We start from the raw sequence: 19,929 nt of genomic DNA on the forward strand, positions 1-19,929 counted from the left end.
CTGATGGGAGCAAGAGACGACGTACAACGAGGAGCAAGGAAAAAAAATTGGAAATAGGAAGAGCACCACCATTTGGGATGATGCTTGGCTACTGGAAGGCAAGGGAGGTAGAATTGAATCCCCAAAACCCACAGGTTGTATGGTCACAAAAGTGAGTGAACTGATTTCCAACTTTAGATGGAAATCAACACTCATTTTTAAGATCTTTAGCACACACGAAGCTGGGCACATTCTCAAAACGCCTATAAGTCTAGCAGGTAGACCTGATTGTTACTTCTGGCATTATAGCAATACTGGACAGTACACGGTCAGGTCTGCCTATGAAGCTCTAGTACGTGAACATAGGCATGCCAAACCTCAACAGAGGAGAAAGGGGGAAACAAGCTGGACAGGAGGAAGTGACAAAATCTGGAAACAGCTATGGAAACTCAGAATAAAGCACAAGCACAAGCTGTTTTTATGGAAGAGTCTGCACCAAGTATTACCAGGAAGAGAGGCAATATTTAGGAGAACAGGAAAAGGGGACACTTTTTGTAAGCAATGTGGTGAAAACAGTGAGACAGTGGAGCACATTTTCTTTCACTGCACAAAGGCAAGGATGGTATGAAAGATGGCTCCACTACAATGGGATGGACTGAATGAGTTCACCAACGACTTCAGGAACTGGTGAGGTAGTTTAATGGAAGTAAAGGCCAGGAAGGAAGGAATGCAACACATAGCATTAACAGTCGGCATCCTCTGGCAGATTTGGAAAGCCAGGAATGAAGCAGAATTTGAAGACAAACAAAGACATCCGATGGAAGTAGTTACAAAGGCAGTCAAGGAATGGGAGGAGTACCATCAATCCCAACAGGCTGAACAACAGATGAGCATATCAGAAACAGATACAGCAGATGAACAAGACGCAGAGGTGGGACCAGATGCAAACTTGCTGATCATTCGAGTAGATGTGGGACAACACATTGAAGGACAGAATATGGGAATTGGCATCACAGCGGCAAATGTCATGAACCAGATATGTGCAGCGTGGATGCTAAAAGAAAAAAAGCACTGGATAAGTTGTTTTGGACAATTTGATGGCTATACAATTAGCACTTTGCAAGCTAAAGGAACGAGGATGGCCGGACATAAAGCTTCAGATACCATGTAATCAGATTTTAAAGCTCATGCACCGGCAAGTCTCAAGTAACATTCATATAGCAGCCCACCTAGAATGCATAGCCGATCTTAGCTCAATGTTTAGGACATGCTCATTTGATAGTCAGTCTAGTAATGATAGTACTAATACACTCAGTTATAAACTGAGTAAGAAAACAATGCATATACTTGACGGGTATTTTACATACGTGCAAGCTAAAAAATACCGAATTACACCCGTTCACTGCAAGTATACAGGTCAACTAGTAGTTTAGGGTATATATCGGGTCGATCCCACAGGGAAGAGTGAACAATTACCGGTATTACTAAAGCTTCTCTATTATTTAGACTACCAATGAATTATAACAAATTTAACCTACTGAAATTATACAAAATAACAAATGAAAGCTCCTTAGGTTGTGGTATCCCTATCTACTCATGCAAGTGTTATATTTGGATCATTAAGTACTACATCTAGGCTAGTTATGGTGTAATTTCCTTATGCATTTGAATCCCACTTTCATAGTGAATCAATTATACTTATAACTAATCCATACCTATTCTCATGGTTATGAAATTAGTTACAAGTTCATTTCTTCAATGAAATTACATGAAATGAATCACTAAAAACCACATAGATGCACCTCTACTTTTGTGAGTGTACTCCCTATGTTTAGCACTTCTTGAACTAGTGTTAAATCTCAATTTCCATTGCAGAAACAACACCTTAGATAATCACAATCAATGGTACCAGATTAATCATGATTTAAAGAGCCAAAGTGCTAAATAACTTGCTCAAATCCTAGCAATCAAATAACCAAATAATAAACACTAACAATTATAGAAAGTTCAACCAAACCCAAGGTATAAACTTTAGAAACACATAATGAACACAAAATCCAGAACTTGTATATTAACTAAAATTGGAATCAAATACAAAAGATAAAGAATTTAGAAGGAATACAACCCTTGTCACATGAGCTTTCTTCCTTGCCTTCTTCATCCTCCATCCTCATCCTAATCTAGATAATAAACAAGAATGGAAAAGCTACACTACTCTATACTAAGCTAAACTAATACTAGAGAGATGAAAGAGCTACATTTCTGCAGCTTCAAGCTTTCTCCCGTAGCTCACTCTCTATATTTTGCTATGGACTCCCATCTCATTCCTCTTTAATGAATTTGGCTATTTAATGATGAAAGTTGGTCAAGGAATGAAGCTTTACACTTTCTCCTTACAGATGGTAATGTTTCTCACATGTCTAGCATCACATGTGAGTTGGTGGAGGTTAAATTGAGTTTTACGCGTACAGAGCAGCCTTTTCTGACCACAATCCGGCCAGGAATCCGGCCACAAATCCGGCCAAATTCAGGCCGGATTGCTACAGTAAATCTGGGCTGCTACAGTGATCCGAGCTGCTACAGTACCTCGGATCCGTATGGATCCGAGCTCGGTTCCACTAACCCAGAAACAACCGAGGGTTCGGATGAATAGTGGATCCGAGTGTGGATCACTTGCTCTATTTTTGGCCCAACTTCAACCAATCTTTTCTTGATGTTAGAGGCTGAACCAACTCATGTCTAAAACACGAAAGTTGTAGCCTTTTGAGTTATCTTTCTAATGCATCAAGAATCACCTCATTTGGATCTGTGTAGGCTGAGATATGACTGAAATACCCTTCCCTGCTCCATGCCTTGTTCCAGTTTCGACCAATAGCAATTGACTCTGTACTTCGGCCTTTTGACCTAGAAAACCTTCAAACTGGATTCAGATGTCTTCACCAAAGTTGTAGATCTATCTCTTATCTTCAAATGGGTTCAAGAATCATCCCAATCCGATCATTGTAGCTCAAGTTATAGCCGAAATACGAAAATGTGTCAAAACTGTCAAAATACACAAAATCCAAGTAAAAAGTGATAAAAACCTCATTTAATTGAACAAAAGCATTTTATACCAATTATAGCCAAAATGAATCATTTTCTTCCAATAATATACCCAAAGTGACTAAAAATAATATAAAATATCATACAATTATTACGTAAATTAGTCACTTATCAATACTCTTTGATGAGGAGTTATTTGATCCTCAGTGTCTTAGTACACTTTTGTAAAGGACAAGTTGAGCCCTTGCTCATACATTGTATTTCTCTATTAGTAAAAATAGAAAATCCTATCGTTTCCGAAAAAAAAAAGATATCTCTTAGGTCTAGCTTTGCATCCATATAGAAGCATCCAAATATGATAAATTTAGATATTAAATTAGGAAAATTTTTGACTAAATCTCATATCTAGCCTTGGTTAGGTTGAAAAATTGCTTTAAATTTGGATCAATCAAATCTTTGTCTTCCCTTTCTTCAACCGTGACTCCCGAACTCTTTTATCTTATTTTCAAAAACCTAAAATCGTCTAGAAGGGTTTTATTTGTTTTCATTTAATATATATATTTTGAGTGATTTGGTACACCTAAACTCGATATCAAATGGCGACTCTCTTTTTCCAAAAATCCTTTTTAAACTAATATTTTGGATCCAAACTATCGCATTCTCTAAATCCCATTTTAGGCCTTTTTTATTTATTTTCTAAAATCGAAAAACTCATTTTTAAACACCTTTTCATTTATTTCAAAAAATGGGGCACGACATTGACACTTTGTTGAAAAAGTAAGGGACTCTCCTAAATAATCTGCCACTATTTTCATCGAACAACATGGAAAGAGCCATCCCCACACTTTTGACACTTTGTTGAATAAGTAATTGACTCTCCTAAATAATCTGCGACTATCCTAAATAATCTAAGATAATGGAACACTAAGGGTGTGTTTGATTAAACTGAAATCTAAAATCTGAATCTATTAAGTTATTGAATTGTTAAATATTAAATCTAATACATTTGAGTGTATGTCACATTCAGTGATAAGTGAATAGCTTATTATTTATTTTTGGGAGCATGTTTTGCCTAGAAAATTCAGTGCTACTTAATTAATTCAAATGTTCAATTTTTTATTATCAAACGTATCTCAACACATTACTATATAAATCTATTAAGTTTAAATGTTGAATGGGATTATCAAACAGGGCCTAAGACACTTTGTTGAAAAAGTAAGGGACTCCCTAAATAATCTAGGATAATGGGACACTAAGACACTTACTCTAACATGGAAAGAGCCATCCCCACACTTTGACACTTTGTTGAAAAAGTAAGGGATTCTCCTAAATAATCTGCCACTATCCTAAATAATTTAGGATAATGGGACATCAAGACATTTTGTTGAAAAAGTAAGGGATTAGGGGATAATGGGACACTAAGACACTTTGTTGAAAAGGTTAGGGATTCTCCTAAATAATCTAGGATAATGGAACACTAAGACACTTTGTTGAAAAAGAATGAGACTCTACTAAATAATGCAGGATAATGGGAGACAGTTTAAACGTTATTGAATGATTAACATATGTGCACATATAATCATTTTTGCTGGCATACACGCACATTTGAAAAAAAAGAGTACGAATAAAAAATTTGTTATGAACTTAGCACTTTCGCCAGCTAGTGTTATTCCTGCTACCGGAGATTACAATCATTATAGAATTTCATCGTAAATCTACACTTGCAAAAAATCCTATTTGCATAAAAAAAATCATGTGCACAAAGTAAGATATAATCCCATGTGCACAGAAAAATCCATGTGCACAAAATAAGACATACATATAATGGGAAAAAATAGGATTTTGATGCCAAATCGCAAAACTTGTCGAAAACCATCAAATTATATTTTCTAAAAGATAAAAAGTAAAATATACGGTGCTAAGAATATGATGGTTTGAATTTCAAACAAGAACATCTTCAAACAATGAAAGCGTGAGATGATCATCCTGCAACAGTGAAAGAGTGGCATGATAAGAATTTAGGACAAATTACATTTTATCCCCTTGTGGTTTAGTTTTTCAACATAACCCTCCTATGGTTTCAAAAGTTATACATAATCTCCTCATGATTTGAATTAAAGTGTCAAAGTGTCGTAACGGAACTTTTAAAAATGTCGAAATTACCCTTATAAACACATGACACACTAACCCCGTATGATTTTATGATTCACTAAATAACTTCCTTATAGTTTAATATTTTACCATAAAACCCCCTTATGATTTCCAAAATATACACATAACTCCCCTTGGTTAATAAATAATTTTTAATTTTACATAAGGGTATTTTTGACATTTTAGGTGATTCCGTTATGAATGATCATTCTATCACTTTGACACTTTAATTCAAATCATGAGGGAATTATGTATAGCTTTTGAAATCATGAGGGAGTTATGTAAAAAAACACTAAATCACGGGAAGGTAAAGTATAATTTGCCCAAGAATTTGTTTTCCTTGACATCTTTTTAAGAGAAAAATGACAAACTTGTATATCCAGAAAGTCACCTTTTGTAATCTATTTACTAAAACAGTCGAAATGATTCATGAAAGCCCATCTCGTATCTTGTACTCAAATAAGAAGTTATGTTGAATTTGTTGAAGCATTTCCAAATGAAAATTCATCTAATTAAAAACGTTACCAAACAAATCGTCACATCAATTACAAAATGACAAATGACATCATTGAAACCTATAAACATAAAGGATTAAGGTTGAGGTTCGAGGAACAATTAATAAAGATGAAAAAAAAGCTAAAATGGTTCATGCAACCAAAAATAGAAAATTTACTAGGAAATAGTTCCTTTATTCCATTGAGTCAAATGAATCGATTACAAAAAACCAACAACAATGGTTTATAAAACAATATCATATTTTGATTGTTTGTATCGATATCCAGACATCATGCCCTAACACACCTTTATTACATTCCTCCCCACTCCTCCATTTCTCAATATCTCCTTCACCCCTGAAACTAATTGTTTAGCAATTAATTTAGTGCCTGTAGTAGGCAAAGAAGGACACGAGGGAGGCACCGACAACGGTTCCAACGGCGGGCAATGCAGCATAGGCACTGTTGGCTGCTTCTGGTGCAGGTGCGGGTGCCTGGCTCTCAGCCAAGACTGCGCTCACGGAGGCAGCGGCCACAAGGACTGCACAAGCGATCTTCTTCATCTCCATTTTTTTTGGGTTTTTTTACGGCAGTTGAAGGGCAAGAACCTCAAAGAATTTTGAGAATAGTTACCCAACCTTGCCCCTTTCGGTTGAAAATATGCCTGTGCTTCTGATGCTCTTGATGCTGGATGCTCTTGCTTGGCTTTCTTCCTTCGTTAATGGAAGCCATTTATAGGTGTGGTTTTGGACTTTGTTGGAATAAATGTGTGGTGATTTGCAGGTAAAGTAGTTGTTTCCACGAGGACAGGAGATGTTTAAGCTACTCCCTTGAATGGTTCTTTATATAAGTGGTTTGAAAACAAGTAGGAGAAGTAGGAGGTTGTTTAGGGTATTTGTTGTTGCACCTAAACTAATTATGCTCTATATGTACTTTTGGTATGAGATTGTTTAATATCTATAGCCTTTAATAAAAGGGAAAACCTTATTATAAACGATATATGATTTATAGGATGAATATAAACTAAAAGATTATCCACTTCTTAATTACTTGTTTCTATCACACAGAGATATCTTGTTTCAAAACTAAGGATAAATTTAAACTAAAAGATGATCCACTTTTAAATTATTTGTGTCTGTCACATAGAGATATCCCGTTTCAAAATTACTTTTCTGTAGGTGAATTGTTATAAAAAATAGTTAAGAAACGCAAGGCATAGGTGGAAAAAGTGTATATATTTTACGTGAGTCTAGGAGACTAAGGCATTAGAGACAAGGGATGAGATGACAATATGCTTACCTTGATGTTTTGATTTTTACTCAGCCAAGCCTTTTTTTAAACATTTTTTTAATTGTAAATATGATATGCGCATCTAGATTTGACCAATTAGTGATGTCCTTTCCAATTCGTGATCTTCTAAGAAGGTAAAGATCCAAAACAAAACAGAATTCCAATGTGAGTAGGGATTTTTAAAAAAAAAAAAATTTTGACAGATTATCTTAAGTACTAATATTTGTCCTTTCATTTATTTATAGGCTTAGTGCTTCCAACTATGCATCGGCACCTCTCGCACGGTAATTTATATGTGATGACTTGTCCATGACACCACAATTTTTGAAGCTTAATGTTATATAAAGAGAGAGCAATTGAAACCTTAATTAAAAAATATAGTGCAATTATCCAATAAATATTATAGAAGGTATTCATACTCTGTTTTGCACGAAAATGTGCTAATACATACACGGGAAATCGTGTACACTTTAGGATGTAATTTATTATATTTTTTTGTCATAAAAAGCTAAAAATTGTAGCCTTTTTTTTTTTTTATTGAATTAGCCTCAAAAGAAAAGAAGGACTTTGATCTTCTATACTGATATCAGAAAACATTAAATACAAAATTTTGCATCAAATATACTTCAAAAACATGGCGCGTCTCCTGTTTCAGTTTCATGATCAATATATACCTCCCCTTCTGTTTCAATAAATATCTCCCCTTCTGTTTCAACATAATTTAATGATCAATTATATACCTTCCCTTCTGTTTCAATTTCATGATCAATATATGCCTCCCTCTATCTAGAATGGTTTGGATGGATTTTAAATTTTTTATCAAATTCTTCAATCCAAATAACTAGAATGATTTGGGTAATAATAGTTTTTTAAAGAATTTGAGTTAGGGCCCACGCCGGTAAGGGTGTGCAAAGTTGAAAAATTTCGATTTACCGACCGATTTCGAATTAAATTCGGAATTTCGAATTCGATAATTTGGAATAGAATTCAGTAATTCTGATTTCGAATTGGTTGAAATCGGGTCGAATTCGAAAATATAATTTCGATTTCATTTTATAATATAATATTTTTTAACAATAAAGTACTACTAATCGGAATAAAAAAAGAATAGATAAGGCTCGCAAAGGTTACTTAAAGCCCAATTGAAGGAAGACGGCTTGGGCAATTCTAGAATCAACTCCGCAGTCTTCAGAATCCGGAGATTTCGTTCGAGCCAAAGCCAGATGGCTTTTTCCCTGATAGCCTCTCAGACCTTAATCCTCCGAAATCTACCGTTATTTCTCCGAACAACCTCACCGCTGCCTATCCTCTGCGGCTTTCCTTCTCCCTAGCAAACCCTAAAAGGCCGGCAATAATTGCCAAAAGCTCTGGTTACCAGAACCCCGCTCTATCTTTGCTCACCAGTTCAACTCGGACGGTGACTACACTGTTGGCTCTCGCTCTAACGGCCTCCAAGGTTCTCAATTTGGGCCTGCAATTGAAGGGCTTTCATGGCCTACCGGAGCCTTTAGTCCACTCCGCCGGCCCGGCTTTTTTCGCCACAATTGGGGATGCATCCACTGGAACTTTGAACACCGTTCACCGCGGTTGCAGCCGGGATGGCAAAATGGCTGGATATATACAACGGGGTTTTGATGGTTAGGGTTTTGCTGAGCTGGTTCCCCAATATACCTTGGGAAAGCAGGTTTTTGAATTCGGTGAATTTGGAATTCACCGAAATTCGGAATCGAATTGGATAAGTGACTAATTTACGCAATAATTGAATGACACTTTATGTTATTTTTAGTCACTTTGGTTATATTATTAGAAGAAAATGAATAATTTTGGCTATAATTGAGGAAAAATGTCTTAAGTGATTTAATGAGGTTTTTATCACTTTTTACTTGCATTTTGTGCATTTTTGACAGCTTTGACACATTTTAGTATTTCGGCTATAATTTGAGCTACAGTAATCGGATTGAGATGATTCTTGAATCAATTTGAATATAAGAAATAGATCTACAACTTTGTTGAAGACATCAAAATCCAGTTTGAAGGTTTTCTAGGTCAAAAAGCCGAATTACAGTAGCCAATTTCTATTGGTCAAAGCTGAAACAGGGCATTGAGCAGTCAAGGGTATTTTAGTCATTTCTCAGCCTACACAAATCCAAATGAGCTGATTCATCATGCATTGGAAAGCTAACTCAAAGAGCTACAAGTTTTATGTTTTGGTCAAGAGTTAAATCAGCTTCTATCATCAAGAAAAGTGTAGTTAAAGTTGAGGCAAAATTGGAGCGGAGCTGGAAATTGAATAGAAATTGCACAAAAAGGTCACTGCATCAATTCGGCCGGAACTTGGATGGATTTATGGCCAGATTTCTGGCCCGATTGTGGTTAGAAAAGTTTGTTCTTTACGCGGACAACTTGATTTCACCTCTAATAAGTCACATGTAATGCTAGACATGTGACAAACACTTTGCAGCTGTAAAAGGGAGGTGTAAACCTCATTCCTTGACCACCTTTTACCTTTATATAGCAAAAAACTTGCAAGATTCAAGAAGATCATACGGGAGAAAGCTTGAAGTCTGCAGAAATGTAGCTCTTCCATTTTCTGAGTGTTAGATTAGTTTAGTATAGAGTAGTAGTTCATCCATCTTGTTTATTAGCTAGAGGAAGAGGAGGTTGGAGGATGAAGAAGGCAAGGAGATGAACTCATGTGACAACGGTTACATTTCTCTCCAATTCTTTATCTTTTGTACTTAATTCCAAGTTTGGTTAATATACAAGTCTGGATTTTATGTTATTTATGTGTCTCTAAAGTTTATGCCTTGGGTTTGGTTGAATTTCCTATGATTGTTAATGTTTATTATTTGGCTATTTGATTACTATGATTTGAGCAAGTTATTTAGCACTTTGGCTATTTAAAATCATGATTAATTTGGTACCATTGATTGTGATTATCTAAGGTGTTGTTTCTGCAATGAAATTGAGATTTAACACTGGTTCAAGAAGGGTTAAACATAGGGAGTACACTTACGAGAGTAGAGGTGCACCTATGTGATTTTAGTGATTCATTTCATATAATTTTACAGAAGAAATGAACTTGTAGCTAATTTCATAACCATGAGAATAGGTTTGGATTAGTTATGAGTATAATTAATTCACTACGAAAGTAGGATTCATATGCATAAGGAAATTACACCATAGCTAGCCAAGATAGTAGTTCCTAATGATCCAAAAATAGCACTTGCATGAGTAGTTAGGGATACCATAACCTAAGGAGATTTCATTTGTTATTTTGCATAAGTTCAGTAGGATTCATTTCTTATAATTCATTGATAGTCTAAATAATAGAAAAGTTTTAGTAATGCTGGTAATTGTTCAATCTTCCTCGTGGGATCGATCCGATATATACCTTAAACTACTAATTTGACCTGTATGCTTGCAGTCAAACGGGTGTAAATCGGATTTTAACTTGTACGTATATCAAAACCCCGTCAGAAGTCGAAATCGGAACTGGCCATTTCGAATTCGAAATCGGTCGGGAAAATCCATATCAAATTTTTGAAAAATTCCGATTTCAAACTTCCGATTTACCGATTTCGAATTCGATGCACACCCCTACACGCCGGAGTAAAATTAAGGAGAATCAGGAAAGCATGGCTTTACTTATAGAGAACAAAATTAGAACTTGAGTATTAATTGTTTAATTACACAAAAGCCTGTGACTAGAGTTAATTATTAGTTTGGAAGAAGATAATAATGGGTGAGTATGTATTCTCAATTACCTCACCAATCTCAGGATGTATTGAATAAAAAGAATATTGCATATACTAGCTGTTGAGTTGACAATATTGCCTAACAACAACCTTGAAACCCACTTGATTGTGTGTTAATTTTTCTTTCTGACCTAGTGATCAACAATGAACTAAGGAATCCTACTAATCCGGGTTCGAATCTCTCTTGGGACATTTGCCCGTCGCATAGGGTTTGCCTAGTGCATCTTATCCCTCCGTGTGGATGACGGGCTATTGTGCGGGACGGGGTTTACCTAGTGTACACTCTCGAATAGTGACGGTGGTTTCCTTGTCAACAAAAAAAAAATGAACTTAAGTAAATAGAAAAACTTGTTAAGTCGTTTTCTCATTATTTTCTGTCATGATTGCAATGGAGGAAGAATGATGGACCTTGTAATAAATAAAACCAAAATTCGATTTTACTACACAAAAGTTTTAGGGAAACTTCCTCAAAACAATTTTATAAAAAAAAAATGAAAACTACCCTTCAACCCAAAAAGAAAAAAAGACCCTTCATGCATAATTAGTAACTCTCAAGATTTTGGAGATTTCCCAATATTGGCGAAAAAGGAAAAAGAAAAATAGAAAGTAGTAGTAGCTTTGCTCTTGTTAAAGGGAGATTTTCATTACATTTTTTTTTCTCGCAATACAGGATTGTAAGTCCAATGTCTATATCCAATGGCTTGTCATAACAATGCTCAATTTCGAGCATCCCCAATGCTTGTATATCTTGATTACTTCATACAATTTGTCACCTTCAATGAGCTTTTATTTTTATTTTTTATTTTTAATGAGTATCAAAACATACACGGGTGGCTTTGGCATCAGGAGGAACGCATTATACAGACATAGTGAGGGAAGCTCAGCTGAACGCTGATCTTCCTATTGTAATATGTGTGGACGCCAAGGGATTGCCATTGGAACCTGATAATTTGCACCTCACCACCCCTGCCCAAGGCGGCCTGGGAGACATGCTTTCTGATGCTTTTCTTTCCAACTTGGTAGGCGGACTCACTAGCTGAGCTAAAGAATCATTTTCATGAAATAGACACATGAACAAATGGATAAATAAACTTAAGTAGAAGTTCTTAAAATTAACTTCTGTAGAACGGTTCCAATTGTTTATATTGAATTTGTCTTGTTTGAGTTTTTCGTTGATGTACCCTTTTAAGATGTAAAAATGCTGCACATTTCAGTCCCCCAAATTCTTATACGACAAATAGTCCTTGGAAGAACTGTTGCTTCATCTCCTTGTTTCACTATTCAAAGCAATGTCAAATCCTACCATAATGTTCTAATTAGATTAGGGTATATCATTAGTTGATTGTTTGTATCGATATCCAGACATCATGCCCTAACACACCTTTATTACATTCCTACCCACTCCTCCATTTCTCAATATCTCCTTCGCCCCTGAAACTAATTGTTTACAATTAATTTAGTGCATGTAGTAGGCAAAGAAGGACACGAGGGAGGCACCGACAACGGTTCCAACGGCGGGCAATGCAGCATAGGCACTGTTGGCTGCTTCTGGTGCAGGTGCGGGTGCCTGGCTCTCAGCCAAGACTGCGCTCACGGAGGCAGCGGCCACAAGGACTGCACAAGCGATCTTCTTCATCTCCATTTTTTTTGGGTTTTTTTAAGGCAGTTGATGGGCAAGAACCTCAAAGAATTTTGAGAATAGTTACCCAACCTTGCCCCTTTCGGTTGAAAATATGCCTGTGCTTCTGATGCTCTTGATGCTGGATGCTCTTGCTTGGCTTTCTTCCTTCGTTAATGGAAGCAATTTATAGGTGTGGTTTTGGACTTTGTTGGAATAAATGTGTGGTGATTTGCTGGTAAAGTAGTTGTTTCCACGAGGACAGGAGATGTTTAAGCTACTCCCTTGAATGGTTCTTTATATAAGTGGTTTGAAAACAAGTAGGAGAAGTAGGAGGTTGTTTAGGGTATTTGTTGTTACACCTAAACTAATTATGCTCTATGTACTTTTGGTATGAGATTGTTTAATATCTATAGCCTTTAATAAAAAGGAAAACCTTATTATAAACGATATATGATTTATAGGATGAATATAAACTAAAAGATTATCCACTTCTTAATTACTTGTTTCTATCACATAGAGATATATTGTTTCAAAACTAAGGATAAATTTAAACTAAAAGATGATCCATTTTTTAATTATTTGTGTCTATCACATAGAGATATCCCGTTTCAAAATTACTTTTCTGTAGGTGAATTGTTTTAAAAAATAGTTAAGAAACGCAAGGCATAGGTGGAAAAAGGGTATATATTTTACGTGAGTCTAGGAGACTAGGGCATTAGAGGCAAGGGATGAGATGACAATATGCTTACCTTGATGTTTTGATGTTTACTCAGCCAAGCCTTTTTTTAAACATTTTTTTATTTGTAAATATGATATGCGCATCTAGATTTGACCAATTAGTTATGTCCTTTCCAATTCCTGATCTTCTAAGATGGTAAAGATCCAAAACAAAACAGAATTCCAATGAGAGTAGGGATTTTTAAAAATTTTTTTTTGACAGATTATCTGAAGTGCTAATATTTGTCCTTTCATTTATTTATAGGCTTAGTGCTTCCAACTATGCATCGGCACCTCTCGCACGGTAATTTATATGTGATGACTTGTCCATGACACCACAATTTTTGAAGCTTAATGTTATATAAAGAGAGAGCAATTGAAACCTTAATTAAAAAATATAGTGCAATTATCCAATAAATATTATAAAAGGTATTCATACTCTGTTTTGCACGAAAATGTGCTAATACATACACGGGAAATCGTGTACACTTTAGGATGTAATTTATTATATTTTTTTGTCATAAAAAGCTAAAAATTGTAGCCTTTTTTTTTTAAATTGAATTAGCCTCAAAAGAAAAGAAGGACTTTGATCTTCTATACTGATATCAGAAAACATTAAATACAAAATTTTGCATCAAATATACTTCAAAAACATGGCGCGTCTCCTGTTTCAGTTTCATGATCAATATATACCTCCCCTTCTGTTTCAATAAATATCTCCCCTTCTGTTTCAACATAATTTAATGATCAATTATATACCTTCCCTTCTGTTTCAATTTCATGATCAATATATGCCTCCCTCTATCTAGAATGGTTTGGATGGATTTTAAATTTTTTATCAAATTCTTCAATCCAAATAACTAGAATGATTTGGGTAATAATAGTTTTTTAAAGAATTTGAGTTAGGGCCCACGCCGGTAAGGGTGTGTAAAGTTGAAAAATTTCGATTTACCGACCGATTTCGAATTAAATTCGGAATTTCGAATTCGATAATTTGGAATAGAATTCAGTAATTCTGATTTCGAATTGGTTGAAATCGGGTCGAATTCGAAAATATAATTTCGATTTCATTTTATAATATAATATTTTTTAACAATAAAGTACTACTAATCGGAATAAAAAAAGAATAGATAAGGCTCGCAAAGGTTACTTAAAGCCCAATTGAAGGAAGACGGCTTGGGCAATTCTAGAATCAACTCCGCAGTCTTCAGAATCCGGAGATTTCGTTCGAGCCAAAGCCAGATGGCTTTTTCCCTGATAGCCTCTCAGACCTTAATCCTCCGAAAACCTACCGTTATTTCTCCGAACAACCTCACCGCTGCCTATCCTCTGCGGCTTTCCTTCTCCCTAGCAAACCCTAAAAGGCCGGCAATAATTGCCAAAAGCTCTGGTTACCAGAACCCCGCTCTATCTTTGCTCACCAGTTCAACTCGGACGGTGACTACACTGTTGGCTCTCGCTCTAACGGCCTCCAAGGTTCTCAATTTGGGCCTGCAATTGAAGGGCTTTCATGGCCTGCCGGAGCCTTTAGTCCACTCCGCTGGCCCGGTTTTTTTCGCCCCAATTGGGGATGCATCCACTGGAACTTTGAATACCGTTCACCGCGGTTGCAGCCGGGATGGCAAAATGGCTGGATATATACAACGGGGTTTTGGTGGTTAGGGTTTTGCTGAGCTGGTTCCCCAATATACCTTGGGAAAGCAGGTTTTTGAATTCGGTGAATTCGGAATTCACCGAAATTCGGAATCGAATTGGATAAGTGACTAATTTACGTAATAATTGAATGACATTTTATGTTATTTTTAGTCACTTTGGTTATATTGTTGGAAGAAAATGAATAATTTTGGCTATAATTGGGGAAAAATGTCTTAAGTGATTTAATGAGGTTTTTATCACTTTTTACTTGCATTTTGTGCATTTTTGATAGCTTTAACACATTTTAGTATTTCGGCTATAACTTGAGCTACAGTAATCGGATTGAGATGATTCTTGAATCAATTTGAATATAAGAATTGAAGACATCAAAATCCAGTTTGAAGGTTTTCTAGGTCAAAAAACCGAATTACAGTAGCCAATTTCTATTGGTCGAAGTTGAAACAGGGCAGTGAGCAGTCAAGAGTATTTTAGTCATTTCTCAGGCTACACAAATCCAAATGAGGTGATTCTTCATGCATTGGAAAGCTAACTCAAAGAGTTACAAGTTTTATGTTTTGGTCAAGAGTTAAATTAGCTTCTATCATCAAGAAAAGTTTAGTTAAAGTTGAGGCAAAATTGGAGCGGAGCTGGAAATTGAATAGAAATTGCACAAAAAGGTCACTGTATCAATCCGGGCGGAACTTGGACAGATTTATGGCCCGATTATGGTTAGAAAAGTCTGTTCTTTACGCGGACAACTTGATTTCACCTCTAATAAGTCACATGTAATGCTAGACATGTGACAAACACTTTGCAGCTGTAAAAGGGAGGTGTAAACCTCATTCCTTGACTACCTTTTACCTTTATATAGCAAAAAACTTGCAAGATTCAAGAAGATCATACGGGAGAAAGCTTGAAGTCTGCAGAAATGTAACTCTTCCATTTTCTGAGTGTTAGATTAGTTTAGTATAGAGTAGTAGTTCATCCATCTTGTTTATTAGCTAGAGGAAGAGGAGGTTGGAGGATGAAGAAGGCAAGGAGATGAACTCATGTGACAAGGGTTACATTTCTTTCCAATTCTTTATCTTTTGTACTTAATTCCAAGTTTGGTTAATATACAAGTCTGGATTTTATGTTATTTATGTGTCTCTAAAGTTTATGCCTTGGGTTTGGTTGAACTTCCTATGATTGTTAATGTTTATTATTTGGCTATTTGATTGCTATGATTTGAGCAAGTTATTTAGCACTTTAGCTCTTTAAAATCATGATTTATCTGGTACCATTGATTGTGATTATCTAAGGTGTTGTTTCTGCAATGAAAATTGAGATTTAACACTGGTTCAAGAAGTGTTAAACACAGGGAGTACACTCACGAGAGTAGAGGTGCACCTATGTGATTTTAGTGATTCATTTCATATAATTTCACAGAAAAAATGAACTTGTAGCTAATTTCATAACCATGAGAATAGGTTTGGATTAGTTATGAGTATAATTAACTCACTACGAAAGTAGGATTCATATGCATAAGGAAATTACACCATAGCTAGCCAAGATAGTAGTTCCCAATGATCCAAAAATAGCACTTGCATGAGTAGTTAGGGATACCATAACCTAAGGAGCTTTCATTTGTTATTTTGCATAGGTTCAGTAGGATTCATTTCTTATAATTCATTGATAGTCTAAATAATAGAGAAGTTTTAGTAATGCTGGTAATTGTTCAATCTTCCTCGTGGGATCGATCCGATATATACCCTAAACTACTAATTTGACCTGTATACTTACAGTCAAACGGGTGTAAATCGGATTTTAACTTGTACGTATATCAAAACCCCGTCAGAAGTCGAAATCGGAACTGGCCATTTCGAATTCGAAATCGGTCGGGAAAATCCATGTCAAATTTTTGAAAAATTCCGATTTCAAACTTCCGATTTACCGATTTCGAATTCGATGCACACCCCTACACGCCGGAGTAAAATTAAGGAGAATCAGGAAAGCATGGCTTTACTTATAGAGAACAAAATTAGAACTTGAGTATTAATTGTTTAATTACACAAAAGCCTGTGACTAGAGTTAATTATTAGTTTGGAAGAAGATAATAATGGGTGAGTATGTATTCTCAATTACCTCACCAATCTCAGGATGTATTGAATAAAAAGAATATTGCATATACTAGCTGTTGAGTTGACAATATTGCCTAACAGCAACCTTGAAACCCACTTGATTGTGTGTTAATTTTTCTTTCTGACCTAGTGATCAACAATGAACTAAGGAATCCTACTAATCCGGGTTCGAATCTCTCTTGGGACATTTGCCCGTCGCATAGGGTTTGCCTAGTGCATCTTATCCCTCCGTGTGGTTGACGGGCTATTGCGCGGGACGGGGTTTACCTAGTGTACACTCTCGAATAGTGACTGTGGGTTCCTTGTCAACAAAAAAAAAAAAATGAACTTAAGGAAATAGAAAAACTTGTTAAGTCGTTTTCTCATTATTTTCTGTTATGATTGCAATGGAGGAAGAATGATGGACCTTGTAATAAATAAAACCAAAATTCGATTTTACTACACAAAAGTTTTAGGGAAACTTCCTCAAAACAATTTTATAAAAAAAAATGAAAACTACCCTTCAACCCAAAAAGAAAAAAAGACCCTTCATGCATAATTAGTAACTCTCAAGATTTTGGAGATTTCCCCATATTGGCGAAAAAGGAAAAAGAAAAATAGAAAGTAGTAGTAGCTTTGCTCTTGTTAAAGGGGGATTTTCATTACATTTTTTTTTTCACGCAATACAGGATTGTAAGTCCAATGTCTATATCCAATGGCTTGTCATAACAATGCTCAATTTCGAGCATCCCCAATGCTTGTATATCTTGATTACTTCATACAATTTGTCACCTTCAATGAGCTTTTATTTTTATTTTTTATTTTTAATGAGTATCAAAACATACACGGGTGGCTTTGGCATCAGGAGGAAAGCATTATACAGACATAGTGAGGGAAGCTCAGCTGAACGCTGATCTTCCTATTGTAATATGTGTGGACGCCAAGGGATTGCCATTGGAACCTGATAATTTGCACCTCACCACCCCTGCCCAAGGCAGCCTGGGAGGCATGCTTTCTGATGCTTTTCTTTCCAACTTGGTAGGCGGACTCACTAGCTGAGCTAAAGAATCATTTTCATGAAATAGACACATGAACAAATGGATAAATAAACTTAAGTAGAAGTTCTTAAAATTAACTTCGGTAGAACAGTTCCAATTGTTTATATTGAATTTGTCTTGTTTGAGTTTTTCGTTGATGTACCCTTTTAAGATGTAAAAATGCTGCACATTTCAATCCCCCAAATTCTTATACGACAAATAGTCCTTGGAAGAACTGTTGCTTCATCTCCTTGTTTCACTATTCAAAGCAATGTCAAATCGTACCATAATGTTCTAATTAGATTAGGGTATATCATTAGTTGATTGTTTGTATCGATATCCAGACATCATGCCCTAACACACCTTTATTACATTCCTACCCACTCCTCCATTTCTCAATATCTCCTTCGCCCCTGAAACTAATTGTTTACAATTAATTTAGTGCATGTAGTAGGCAAAGAAGGACACGAGGGAGGCACCGACAACGGTTCCAACGGCGGGCAATGCAGCATAGGCACTGTTGGCTGCTTCTGGTGCAGGTGCGGGTGCCTGGCTCTCAGCCAAGACTGCGCTCACGGAGGCAGCGGCCACAAGGACTGCACAAGCGATCTTCTTCATCTCCATTTTTTTGGGGTTTTTTTAGGCAGTTGAAGGGCAAGAACCTCAAAGAATTTTGAGAATAGTTACCCAACCTTGCCCCTTTCGGTTGAAAATATGCCTGTGCTTCTGATGCTCTTGATGCTGGATGCTCTTGCTTGGCATTCTTCCTTCGTTAATGGAAGCAATTTATAGGTGTGGTTTTGGACTTTGTTGGAATAAATGTGTGGTGATTTGCTGGTAAAGTAGTTGTTTCCATGAGGACAGGAGATGTTTAAGCTACTCCCTTGAATGGTTCTTTATATAAGTGGTTTAAAAACAAGTAGGAGAAGTAGGAGGTTGTTTAGGGTATTTGTTGTTACACCTAAACTAATTATGCTCTATGTACTTTTGGTATGAGATTGTTTAATATCTATAGCCTTTAATAAAAGGGAAAACCTTATTATAAACGATATATGATTTATAGGATGAATATAAACTAAAAGATTATCCACTTCTTAATTACTTGTTTCTATCACATAGAGATATCTTGTTTCAAAACTAAGGATAAATTTAAACTAAAAGATGATCCAGTTTTTAATTATTTGTGTCTATCACATAGAGATATCCCGTTTCAAAATTACTTTTCTGTAGGTGAATTGTTTTAAAAAATAGTTAAGAAACGCAAGGCATAGGTGGAAAAAGGGTATATATTTTACGTGAGTCTAGGAGACTAGGGCATTAGAGGCAAGGGATGAGATGACAATATGCTTACCTTGATGTTTTGATGTTTACTCAGCCAAGCCTTTTTTTAAACATTTTTTTTATTTGTAAATATGATATGCGCATCTAGATTTGACCAATTAGTGATGTCCTTTCCAATTCGTGATCTTCTAAGAAGGTAAAGATCCAAAACAAAACAGAATTCCAATGTGAGTAGGGATTTTTAAAAAAAAAAATTTTTTTGACAGATTATCTTAAGTACTAATATTTGTCCTTTCATTTATTTATAGGCTTCGTGCTTCCAACTATGCATCAGCACCTCTCGCACGGTAATTTATACGTGATGACTTGTCTATGACACCACAATTTTTGAAGCTTAATGTTATATAAAGAGAGAGCAATTGAAACCTTAATTAAAAAATATAGTGCAATTATCCAATAAATATTATAGAAGGTATTCATGCTCTGTTTTGCACGAAAATGTGCTAATACATACACGGGAAATCGTGTACACTTTAGGATGTAATTTATTATATTTTTTTGTCATAAAAAGCTAAAAATTGTAGCCTTTTTTTTTTAAATTGAATTAGCCTCAAAAGAAAAGAAGGACTTTGGTCTTCTATATTGATATCAGAAAACATTAAATAAAAAATTTTGCATCAAATATACTTCAAAAACATGGCGCGTCTCCTGTTTCAGTTTCATGATCAATATATACCTCCCCTTCTGTTTCAATATATATCTCCCATTCTGTTTCAATATAATTTAATGATCAATTATATACCTTCCCTTATGTTTCAATTTCAT

At 35.6% G+C, this 19,929-nt stretch overlaps 3 protein-coding genes and 2 pseudogenes across 3 annotated transcripts; 2 read left to right on the forward strand and 3 right to left on the reverse strand.

The window, feature by feature from the left end:
- Positions 1–5,840: 5,840 nt before the first annotated feature.
- Positions 5,841–6,358, reverse strand: LOC113729765 (arabinogalactan protein 23-like). Its single transcript, XM_027253999.2, has one exon. It carries the CDS (start codon positions 6,233–6,235, stop codon positions 6,050–6,052), a length of 186 nt encoding a protein of 61 aa, XP_027109800.1. The 5' UTR covers positions 6,236–6,358; the 3' UTR covers positions 5,841–6,049.
- Positions 6,359–8,179: 1,821 nt separating this feature from the next.
- LOC113728862 (ylmG homolog protein 1-1, chloroplastic-like) lies at positions 8,180–8,695 on the forward strand (annotated as a pseudogene).
- A 3,327-nt stretch (positions 8,696–12,022) lies between these two features.
- Positions 12,023–12,479, reverse strand: LOC113729764 (arabinogalactan protein 23). Its single transcript, XM_027253998.2, has one exon. The coding sequence runs from the start codon at positions 12,354–12,356 to the stop codon at positions 12,171–12,173; it is 186 nt and encodes a 61-aa protein (XP_027109799.1). The 5' UTR covers positions 12,357–12,479; the 3' UTR covers positions 12,023–12,170.
- Positions 12,480–14,253: 1,774 nt separating this feature from the next.
- Positions 14,254–14,811, forward strand: LOC140036185 (ylmG homolog protein 1-1, chloroplastic-like; annotated as a pseudogene).
- A 3,302-nt stretch (positions 14,812–18,113) lies between these two features.
- LOC140037254 (arabinogalactan protein 23-like) lies at positions 18,114–18,569 on the reverse strand. The gene has a single exon (XM_072081439.1). It carries the CDS (start codon positions 18,445–18,447, stop codon positions 18,262–18,264), a length of 186 nt encoding a protein of 61 aa, XP_071937540.1. The 5' UTR covers positions 18,448–18,569; the 3' UTR covers positions 18,114–18,261.
- Between the last annotated feature and the right edge of the window lie 1,360 nt (positions 18,570–19,929).

This window comes from Coffea arabica, chromosome 2e (assembly GCF_036785885.1).
Source record: "Coffea arabica cultivar ET-39 chromosome 2e, Coffea Arabica ET-39 HiFi, whole genome shotgun sequence".
NCBI classification, from domain to species: Eukaryota; Viridiplantae; Streptophyta; class Magnoliopsida; order Gentianales; family Rubiaceae; genus Coffea; species Coffea arabica.

Excerpts from the sequence above, each read along its gene's own strand:
- LOC113729765 (XM_027253999.2), bottom strand. The coding sequence starts at position 6,235 with ATGGAGATGAAGAAGATCGCTTGTGCAGTCCTTGTGGCCGCTGCCTCC.
- LOC113729764 (XM_027253998.2), bottom strand. The coding sequence starts at position 12,356 with ATGGAGATGAAGAAGATCGCTTGTGCAGTCCTTGTGGCCGCTGCCTCC.
- LOC140037254 (XM_072081439.1), bottom strand. The coding sequence starts at position 18,447 with ATGGAGATGAAGAAGATCGCTTGTGCAGTCCTTGTGGCCGCTGCCTCC.